At 44.7% G+C, this 11,594-nt stretch overlaps 1 protein-coding gene across 1 annotated transcript in view; it reads right to left on the bottom strand.

The window, feature by feature from the left end:
* brf1b (BRF1 general transcription factor IIIB subunit b) overlaps nt 1–11,594 on the bottom strand; it is a 460,829-nt gene that overhangs the window by 16,915 nt on the left and 432,320 nt on the right. The window contains exons 16-17 of the mRNA XM_072272380.1: nt 6,944–6,995; nt 665–833 (exon numbers count right to left, since the gene is read on the bottom strand). Of these exons, the coding sequence (XP_072128481.1) occupies nt 665–833; nt 6,944–6,995 (221 nt within the window). The remainder of the gene's footprint in view (nt 1–664; nt 834–6,943; nt 6,996–11,594) is intronic.

The following is an 11,594-nucleotide window of genomic DNA, read 5'->3' as shown; positions in this document are numbered from 1 at the left end:
ATCTCTATCACATCAACTTTCATCCTCCTTTGCTCCAAAGAGACCCTCTATAACCTCCCCCAGCTCCTTCATCTCTCTTTGCCTCCTCCAGGCACTAGTCATAGACACAGCATAAAAGAAGGCCATTCGGCCCAATTAGTCTGTGCTGACCATTGACCTCTCCTTTACGTAAATCCCACATTAATCCCATTTTCCAATTCTCCCTACATTCCCATCAATTATCCTCAAGATACTACCACCCACCCACTCATTAGGAACAAATTACAGTGCACATTAACCCAGATACCTTTGGGGTGTAGGAGAGACCCAGAGCACTTGGGGGGAGAGAAATCCTGTCACCGGGCCAATGTGCAAGCTCCACACAGACAATGCATGAGGTCGGGATTGAACTGGGGTCTCTGGTGCCATGACGCAGCAGATCTATCCATTGTGGTGTCACTCACCATCTCCACAGCCACTTCCAGCCCTTGCGTCACATCCTTCCTCTGACCTCCTTCGACTGTAGAACCTCCCAGTGCCCACACATCTCACACCCCATCTCCCCCTATCTCCATAACCACCTCCAGCCCCCACATTCCTCACCGAGAACATAATCCTTATTAGGTTGTTGTCCAACAAGCCCCATCAATTGCCCTTATCACTCCAAACTCTTGTCAGCACCCACCATTGCCACCGATCAGCTGGAGGGCACTGAGGCAGTTTTCCTCTTCCTCCTCCAGATCCTCCTCCTCCTCGACCTCTTCCTCATTGTACACCACGGGTCCACTCTCCACCAGCACGGCCACTGATGGGGCGGCCTGAGCATCAGCAGGTATTGAGTCAGAAGACGGAGCCTGCGGGAGACACAGATATCAGTGATGAATCCCCATTTCTACATCCCAGCCAATCAAATCATATAACGTGTGAACCATTTAGAGTCATAGAATCATGGAGCACTACAGCACAGAAACAGGCCCTTTGGCCTATCTAGTCCATGCCGAACTGTTATTCTGCCTAGTTGCATAGACTTGCACATGGACCACAGCCCTCCATACCCCTCCCATCCAAATACCTATCAAGCTTCTCTTAAATATTGCCATCGAATCCGCATCCACCATTTACACTGGCAGCTCGTTCCATACTTGCATCATCCTCTGAGTGAAGAAGTTCCCTCTCAGGTTCCCCTTAAATATTTCAACTTTCACTCTTAACCCATGGCCTCTAGTTCTAGTCTCACCCGACCTCGGTGGGGGAGAAAATGCTTGCATTTATCCTCTCTATACCACTCACAATTTTGTATACCTCTATCAAATCTCCCTTCATTCTCCTACACTCCAGAGAATAAAGTCTTAACCTATTCAATCTATCTCTATAGCTCAGGTCCTCAAGTTGAAAATAGAAATAGAAAATAGAAAATCTACAGCACAATACAGGCCCTTCGGCTCACAAGGCTGTGCCAAGCATGTCCTTACCTTAGAACTTACCTAGGGTTACCCATAGCCCTCTATTTTTCTAAGCTCCATGTACCTGTCCAGGAGTCTCTTGAAAGATCCTATCGTATCACTTCCACCACCGTCACTGGCAACCCAATCCATGCACTCACCATTCTCTGTGTAAAAAAACTCACCCCTGACATCTCCTCTGTACCTACTTCCAAGCACCTTAAAACTGTGCCCTCTTGTGGCAGCCACTTCAGCCCTGAGAAAAAGCCTCTGACCATCCACATGATCAATGCCTCTCATCATCTTATACACCTCAATCAGGTCACCTCTCATCCTCCATCGCTCCAAGGAGAAAAGGCCAAGTTCACTCAACCTATTCTCATAAGGCATGCTCCCCAATCCAGGCAATATCCTTGTAAATCTCCTCTGCACCCTTTCTATGGTTTTCACGTCCTTCCTGTAGTGAGGTGACCAGAACTGAGCACAGTACTCCAAGTGGGGTCTGACCAGGGTCCTACATAACTGCAACATTATCTCTTGGCTCTTAAACTCAATCCCGCGATTGATGAAGGCCAATGCACCGTGTGCCTTCTTAACCACACAGTCAACCTGCGCAGCAGCTTTGAGTGTCCTATAAACTTGGACCCCAAGATCCCTCTGATCCTCCACACTGCCAAGAGTCTTACCATTAATATTATATTCTGCCATCATATTTGACCTACCAAAATGAGCCACCTCACACTTATCTGGGTTGAAATCCATCTGCCACTTCTCAGCCCAGTTTGGCATCCTATCAATGTCCCACTGTAACCTCTGACAGCCCTCCACACTATCCACAACACCCCCAACCTTTGTGTCATCACCAAATTTACTAACCCATCCCTCCACTTCCTTAAACAGGTCATTTATAAAAATCACGAAGAGTAGGGTCCCAGAACAGATCCCTGAGGCACACCACTGGTCACTGACCTCCATGCTGAATATGACCCATCGACAACCACTCTTTGCTTTCTGTGAGCAAGCCATTTCTGGATATACAAAGCAATGTCCCCTTGGATCCCATGCCTCCTTATTTTCTCAATAAGCCTTGCATGGGGTACCTTATCAAATGCCTTGCTGAAATCCATATACACTACATCTACACCTACTGCTCTACCTCCATCAATGTGTTAAGTCACATCCTCAGATCACTCTGTGCAGTCAAGGTGTTTCAATTGATTGTAGTAAAAATACACCTGTATCTGGAAGGTCCATCTGCTGGTGAGCCAGTATCCTGGCAAAAACTACACCTTGAAGACAAAAGAACACCCCAAGAAACTCAGTGAAAAGCACAAGTCAGAAGATTGATACAAGAAAATTTCTAAGTCACTGAATATCCCTTGGAGTACAGTTAAGTAAATCATCAAGAAAAGAATATGGCACAGCTGTAAATCTGCCTAGAGCAAGCTGTCCTCAAAAACTGAATGACCAGGCTAGAAGGGGACTAGTGAGGGAGGCCACCAAGAGACCTATGACAACTCTGGAGGAGTTTCAAGCTTCAATGGCTGAGGCGGGAGAGACTGCACATACAACTGTTTCCTGGGTGCTTCACCAGTTGCAGCTTTATGGAAGAGTGGCTAAGAGAAAGCCACTGTTGAAAATACTTACATGAAACCTCGGCTAGAGTTTACCAGAAGGCATGTGGGAGACTCTGAAGTCAGCTGGAAGAAGGTTCTGTGGTCTGATGAAACCAAGATTGAGTTTTTGGCCGTCAGACTAAACGCTATGTTTGGCATAAGACAAACACTGCACATTATCTAAAACACACCTTCCCTACTGTGAAGCATGGTGGTGGCTGCATCATGCTGTGGGGATGTTTCACAGCAGCAGGCCTTGAAAAGCTTGTGAAGGTAGAGGGTAATATAATGCAGCAAGATACAGGGAATTCCTGGAGGAAAACCTGATGCAGTCTGCAAGAGAACTGCGACTTGGGAGAAGATTTGTTTTCCAGCAAGACAATGACCCCAAGCATAAAGCCAAAGCTACACAGGAGTGGCTTAAAAACAACAAAGTTACTGTCTTGGAGTGGCCAAGTCAGAGTCCAGACCTCAATCCAATTTGGAATTTGTGGCAGGACATGAAAAGGGCTGTTTACTCATGATCTCCATGCAATCTGACAGAGCTTGAAGAGTTTTGTAAAGAAGAATGGGGAAAAATTGCAGTGTCCAGATGTGCAAAACTGGTAGAGACCTATCCACACAGACTCAAGGCTGTAATTGCTGACTAAGGTGCAGCTACTAAATACTGACTTGAAGGGGGTGAGTAATTATGCAATCGAATATTTTGTGTTTAATAACTGTAATAAATTTAGACCAATTTGTAGAAATTTGTTTTCTTTCACTTTGACGTGCAAGAGTCTTTTCTGTTGTTCAGTGTCAATAAAGCAAAATTAAATACACTGTAATTCAATGTTGTAAAACAGTAAAAGATGAAAACTTCCAGGGGGGGCGGGGGAGTGAATACTTTTTATGGGCACTGTACGGCTCCCCCAATCTTGCTGTCATCTGCAAATTTGCTGATACATTTTACCACATTATTATCCAGATTGTTGATATAGATGACAAACAACAATGGATCCAGCTCCGATCCCTGGGGCACACCAATAGTCACAGGGCTCCAGTCAGAGAGAGAACCATCTACTGCCACTCTCTAGCTTCTCTCGCTAAGCCAACATTACCATTTCATCCTGAATGCCAAGTGACAACTTCTGAACCAGCTTCCCATGCAGGACTTAGGCTTGCTAAAATCCATGTAGACAACATCCACTGCCTTGCATTCATCAACTTCCCTGATAATCCCCTCGAAAAAATCTGGAAGAGTGGTTAGAGATGTCCTACCATGAACAAACCATATTCACTATCCCGCAAGCAGGCCCAGTCTATCCAAATACTTCTATACAATCAGTGGCCTCTTTATTAGTAACACTTGTACACCTGGTCGTTAATGCAAATCTCTGGCAGCTGATGGTTTAAGATGGTGCCGGTGAATCACAGCGATGCCTTTCTGGCGACAAACACAACTATTTCATTACTCACACTTTTACTTCAAAATGATCACTGCAATCAGTAGCCTTTCCGAGTGGAACTTTTGAACCACTTGTACGACCTAGCATTTTTGCGGTGTGAACTGAAATTTCGAAGGTGCAGGACGTTTGTGGCATGGCGTTATGGGCCGAATCGAGGTGGCAGGGCTGGGTCTGGACCTGAGAGTGGAGAGCGAGCCAGTGTTTAGGCATTGCTGGACCGGACTTGGAGGTGATTCGAAGTGTTAGAAGCAAGGCAAGACAGTGTCGAGGCAGCAAGACCCAGGCCCGACATTAAGGAGCAACCTGCTAATTGGCTGATTTAAGCACTGGGCCAATTGGAAAGGTCAGGTATGGGCTGAATTGAGGCAGTGGGATCCGGGCCTGAAAGCCAGGAACAATCCAGGGTCTGACTCACTTAAGCACCGAGCAAGTCTGGAAAGGTCAGCTACAAGCCAAATGGAGGTGGTGGGGCCCAGGTCTGAGAACAAGGGATGACCTGAGGTTTTGACAATTTAAGTGCTGGGCCAGATTGAAAAGGTCAGGGTGTTGAGGCCAGAGACAAGAAATGGGTCGGTGTTCAGCTCACTACCCTGTGAGATTTACTTACTTCTGCGCTGAGCTGAGGCCGTGGCCTGCAACTAATGGGCTCCTGGATTGAACTGAATTGACTTTATTTCTCACATCCTTCACATATATGAGGAGTAAAAATCTTTACGTTACGTCTCCATCTAAATGTGATTGAGTGTGACTGGCTTTGTGGCTGTGGACTCATTTTGTGAACTTCAGTCCTGAATATTATTTGCTTACTTTTATTGTTTGCATGATTTTGGTTTTTTACCCTGCACATTGGGTGTTTGACTCTCTTCTTTCTTAAATCGGTTATTTTGGGTTGCTTTGTTTGTGGCTGCCTGTAAGGAGACAAATCTCAAGGTTGCAGATAGCATACATAGTTTGATAATAAACGTCATTTGATCTTGAGCAACTCAATGCATAAAAGTAACCAGACATGGTCAAGTGGTCTGACCAAACATCAGAATGGGGAAGAAATGTGACTTTGACCGCGAGGTTATTTTTGGTGCCAGGCAGGGTGGTTTGAGTATCTCAGAAACTGCTGAACTCCTGGGTTTTCATGCATAACAGTCTCTAGAGTTTACAGAGAATGGTGCTTCAAATAAAAAAAAACATCCAGTGAGCGGCAGTTCTGTGGGCGAAAATGTCTAGTTAATGAGAGGTCAGAGGAGAATGGTTAGACTGGTTCAAGCTGACAGGAAGGAGACAGTAACTCCAGTAACCACTTTACAACAGTGGTATGTAGAAGAGCATCTCTGAACACACACAATTCAAACTTTGAAGTGGACGGGCTACAGCAGCAGAAGATCACGCACATACATACAGCGGCCACTTAATTTGGTACAGGAGGTATCCAATCAAGTGGCTATTGGATGTACATAGTCTCTTAGAATACTTTCCAATAATTTTCATACTACTGATATCAGGCTTACTGGCCTATAGTTTCCCAGTTTATTCTTCGAACTTTTCTTCAAGAATGGAACATATCCTCCAGTCCTCCAGCACCTCACCTATGGCTAACAATGTTTAAATCCCTTTGCTAGGGCCCATGCAATTTCTGTACTAATCTCCTACAAGGCCTGAGGGGACAACTTGTCAGGCCCTGGAGATTTATCCACCTTAATTTACCTCAAGGCACCAAATATCTCCTCTGTAATCTGGATATGGTCCATGACCTCAGTGCCGTTTTGCCTCAGTTCTACAGACTCTGTGTCTGTCTCCTGGGTAGCACGTGTAACTCATCCTTGATCAGATAATTCGGTGTGAGCTCCTTGTCGCATCCTGAGCTGAGGGCTACATCAGGTGGAGTGGTTACTGCTGAAGGCACAGGCAGCAGGAACTGACAGACATTTCTCTGCAATATTCAGAACGTGGTGCAATTATCGCACGGTAGAGTTTCCCTTGAACTTTTTCTGATTAATATTGACTCTGTGAATCTGTCACAGCAAGAGAAATGTGTGCTCGTCAGCAGTAATGAGCAAGAATCAGTGCGTCAGCAGCAATCCCCAGGACACTATAGGCAGCATGGAAATTAAAACGTATTTGAGTTATAGTTAAAATGAAGCAATGCAGATGAAATTATTAGGGCCTTTAGACAGAGAAACACAGAAGAGTCAAACATTTATAACTTACTGACTTTTTGAGATGAGAAACATCGTGGACAGAGTGTGACAGACAAACAGAGAAGGATCCCAATTCTTCCCAGTCAGATTTTCCACACGGCAATGGACCTCACTGCAATGAGCCGGCAGCAGGGAAGCTGCAGACCCACATCACTGACCCAGTGCAGACTCACATCACTGACTCAGTGCAGACTGTCACTCAACACTGAATCATCATGAGCCAACGTTCTCAGAATTGAAAAGCGAGATTAAGGAAACCACATTACCTCTCTGGTCGCCTGTTTCTTTGGAGGAACAGAAGAAATCAGTGGTCGAAGCCTGAAACAGAAAGGATGACCATAAATTGGGGATGTCTAGGTATCTACACAGATTTAACATACAGTGAAATCCATCAATCGTATTAACAATCACACACACACACACACACACACACACACACACACACGCCTCCAACCCCAGGAAAGGCCGCCTTTGGGCCTTTGATCTCCAGACCGAATGCAGTGACTGCAGTACAAAGACACCATGGACTGGCTTCAAGTACACAGACAGACCTCCAAAGAGCATTATTTTCAGCGTGGCACTAAAGCACAGGTAGGCAGTGCATCTGCCTCTCCACAGCAACCCAGGTTCAGTCCCGATCCAAGGTGCTGCCTGTGTGGAACTCTCCATGTTCGCTTCTACTGGGTATTTTAGTTTCTGTCCATACCCCAAAGAAAACATGGGTAATTTACTGGTGACTGTAAATCACCCTTGGTGTAAATTGATGACATAAAGAATTATGGGCACGTTGTAGTGAGAATAAGTTCCAGAACCAAGGGAAATAAACAGTGAGGCACAGAGTTATAGTTATTCGGCCCAGCTGATCCATGCCAACCAAGCTGCCTACTTGACCTCGTCCCCTTTTGCCTGCGTTTGGCCCATATCCTTCTAAATCTTTCCTATCTACGTGTCTGCCCAATAGTACTCATCTCTACCACTTCCTCTGGCAGCTCGTTCCACATACCCACCATTCTCTCTGTGAAAAACTTTCTCCTTAAAAATTTTCCCCTCCTTTTAAACCTATATCCTTTACTTTCAGACTCTGCACTGTGGGAAAAGACTGACTGTCCACCTTGTCTGTGCCCCTCATGGTATTAAAAACCTACACTCAGAGAACACTCACTCTGTTAGGTGTACCTGTACGCCTGTTCACTCACACAAATATCTAATCAGCCAATCATGTGGCAGCAACTCAATACATAAAAACATGCAGACATGGTTAAGAGGCTCATTTGTCGTTCAGACCAAACGTCAGAATGGGAAAGAAATGTGGTCTAAGTGACTTTGACCGTGGAGTGAGGTGCCAGATGGGGTGGTTTGAGTATCTCAGGAACTGCTGAACTGCTGGGATTTTCACACATAACAGTGTCTAGGGCTTACAGTTAATGGTGTGGAAAAACAAAAGAAAATCCAGTGAGTAGCAGTTCTGTAGGCAAATATGCCTTGTTAATGAGTGAGGTTAGAGAATGGCCAGACTGGTTCAAGCTGACAGCAAGGAGACAGTTACACAAACAACCACATGTTACAACAATGTTGTGCAAAAGAGCATTTCTGAATGTAGAATGCATTGAACCCTGAAGTGGATGGGCTACAGCAGCAGAAGACCATGAACATACACTCAAGTGTCACTTTATTAGGTACCTCCTGTAGCTAGGAAGGATATGGAAGTTTTAGAGAGGGTGCAGAGGAGATTTATCAGGATGCTGCCTGGATTAGAGTATCTTTTATGAGGATAGGTTGAGAGAGCTAGGGCTTTTCTCTTTGGAGCGAAGTAGGATGAGAGGTGACTTGATAGAGACGTATCAGATAAGAAGAAGCATAGCCAGTGGAAATAGGTAATATGAGGGGGCATAACTGAAAATCTGTGTTCATGAACTGGCTGGAGCCTTCACTGATCTCCTTAACCTCTTGCTTCGGCAGTCTGACGTACCTGCCTGCTTCAATCATACTGGTACCCACGAAGAATGTGGTAACCTGCCTCAATGACTATCAACCAGCAGCATTTACATCCACTGTGATGAAGTGCTTTGAGAGGTTGCTGATGAAACATACCAACTCCTGCTTGATGAGCGACTTTCAACTTTCCTCGCTTTGTGTGTAGTTCTCATTGATTCTGTTGTGATGTTTTGTAATGTCAATGCCCATAAGAAAATTAATCATAGGGTTGTCTATGGTGCCATTTACAGTATGTGCATATGTTTGACAAATTTACTTTGAACTTTAAGGTGACTGGAGGAAAGTATAGGGAGGACGTCAGAGGAAGGTATTTTTACATAGAGTGGTACGTATCTACAACGCTTTGCCAGGGTGGTGGTAGAGGTAAGAGCTTTGTTTATTTTTGTTTTAATTATGCTTTCTTGTAAAAATAGTGTATAAATTACGTTTACCTTGTGAATGTTGCTTATCTGATGCTATGTACCTGTGATACTGCTGTAATTAAGTTTTTCATTGCATACATATACTTTAGCAGATGAAATAAACCTGACTTTGACCTTGTCTTTAACCAAAGTCAGGAAATCTCAGCATCAGTCACTACACAGATAAAACAGAGCGTCTGAATGAGTCTCAGTGGGTCATCCTGTCTGTCTCAAGATTCAAAGATTAGATTTCTTAATCTAATCAAAACATACAGTGAAATGCGTCAATGACCAACACACTCCGAGGATGTGCTGGGGGCAGCCTGCAAGTGTCACCACACACTCCAGTGTCAACATAACATACTCACAATGTTCAGCGAATGCACAAGAAAGACGAAAGAATAGCAAAACAAACCCTTTCCTACACCCCCCCCCCCCACCAGGTCAGGATACACTATTGATCTCAGGCCCAACTCCAGGATAAGCTGTCTTCAGGCCTCCGACCTCCAGACCCTGGTCATGGACTCACCAACCTTGGACCTCACAGGAGAGACTAAAACGGAGATGTTTTTGGTTCAAAGTTCAAAGTAAACGTATTTTATTTACTCAGAGAGACAATGCGGACAGTCCCTTGCTGCCCATCTACTTAACCTGAGTCTAGTCACAGGACAATTAACAATGGCCTATTAACCTTCTAATTGGTAATGCTCTGGACTATGGGAGGAAAGGAGGATACCGGAGCACCCGGAGGAAACTCCCACACTCAGAGGAATAATGTACAAACTTCTTACAGAGGATGCTGAAATTGAACTCTGAACTCCAACACTTGAGCTGTAATAGTGTTGTGCTAACCACTAAGTTACCGTGGCGCCCTAGAAAATACAACATGCCCACAACTTACTTACCTTACCCCTTATGTGGGGGGAAACCAGAGCACCCGGAGAAAGCCTATGTGGTCACAGGGAGAACATACAAACTCCTTACGGACAGTAGTGGGAATTGAACCCCATTTTCTGATCACTGGTGCTGTAAACCTTTGCACTAACCACTACACTAACACTATCAAAGTACACACTGTGTATGTTACCATATACTACCTAGAGATTCATTTTCTTGCAGGCATTTACAGGAAAATAAAGAAATACAATAGAATTTATGAAAAATCATACATAAACAAAGACTGACAACCAATATGCAAAAGACACACTGTTAAAAAAAATACCAAGAACATAAGTTGTAAAGAGTCGTTGAAAGTGAGTCTATAATCAGTTCAGAGTTGAGGTAATTGAAGTTATCCACGCCAGTTGAGGAGCTCAATGATTGTAGAGTAATAATTGTTCTCGAACCTGGTTTGCATAGAACTTAACAGCACAGTACAGACCCTTCAGTCCACAATGTTGTGCCAATTCTTTCACCTACTCCAACATCAAATTAACTCTTTCCTCCCACATAGCCCTCCAACTTCTTTTTTCATCCCTGTGCCTATCCAAAAGTCTCTTACATCCCCCTAAAGCATCTGCCTCCACCACCACCACTTGCAGTGCGTTCCATACACCCACCGCTCTTTGTGTAAAGAATCTACCTCTGGCAACTCCCCTACACATTCGTCCAATCATCTTAAAATTATGCCCCCGTGAATTAGCTATTTCTGTCCTGGGAAAAAGGCACTGGCTGCAGCATAATAACTGTTTCTGAACCTGGCGGTGTGGAATATAATGCTCCTGCACCTTTCTCGATGCAGCAGTAAGGAGAGAGCATGGCTTGGATGAGGGGCTCCTTGAGGATAGATACCGCTTTCTCGTAGCAGCGCTCCTTGTTGATGTGCTTAATAGTGGGGAGGGTGAGAGTGGCAAAGAACTACAGAGTAAAGATAAAGCAAGACCAACTTTGATGGATCAGTCATGTCATCCAGGTGGCTTACTCACATCAACTCGAACAGATCCTTTACTCCCAATTCAAAGATAACAACAAAATTCAGCACTCCATCTAAAAACTGGGACAATGCACTCAATAGACATACCTGGAGGAAATTTGTTCATGAGGAAGCTGCACTACATGAGAGTGATTTCCGTTGTGCTGCAGAGAACAACCAAAAGACCCAACTACCAACCACAAACACCACTTACTCTTGCCCACACTACAGCAGAGTACGTGGATTGCAGATCGGCTTCTACAGCCACCTGAGGACCCACCAATAGACATCCCCTTAGGAGAACATCATACTCGACTTGAGTGATCGCATCACTATCCAGAGCAGATGACCCCAAGGGATAGGCGCTCCTAATGAACTCAGTTAAGAAGTGATCCGTGCTGCTCTGAGGAAGGCCAGTACAGGCTGGCACACCAGCTGACACAGACTGAGTGATAACATCACTTCAGTTTCCCTGCAACTGCAGCTCTCAGCTATAATTAATTTCAAGGCTACAGAAAAAGCCTGGAGAAGATGATTTCACTGTTGGGATGCTCAGCACGTTGCTCTTTCTGAATTCAATAGGAATTGATTTCTCTAGAAGTAGAAATA

Source organism: Mobula birostris, chromosome 1 (assembly GCF_030028105.1).
Source record: "Mobula birostris isolate sMobBir1 chromosome 1, sMobBir1.hap1, whole genome shotgun sequence".
NCBI lineage: Eukaryota > Metazoa > Chordata > Chondrichthyes > Myliobatiformes > Myliobatidae > Mobula > Mobula birostris.
This window is presented reverse-complemented; position numbering and strand designations above follow the sequence as displayed.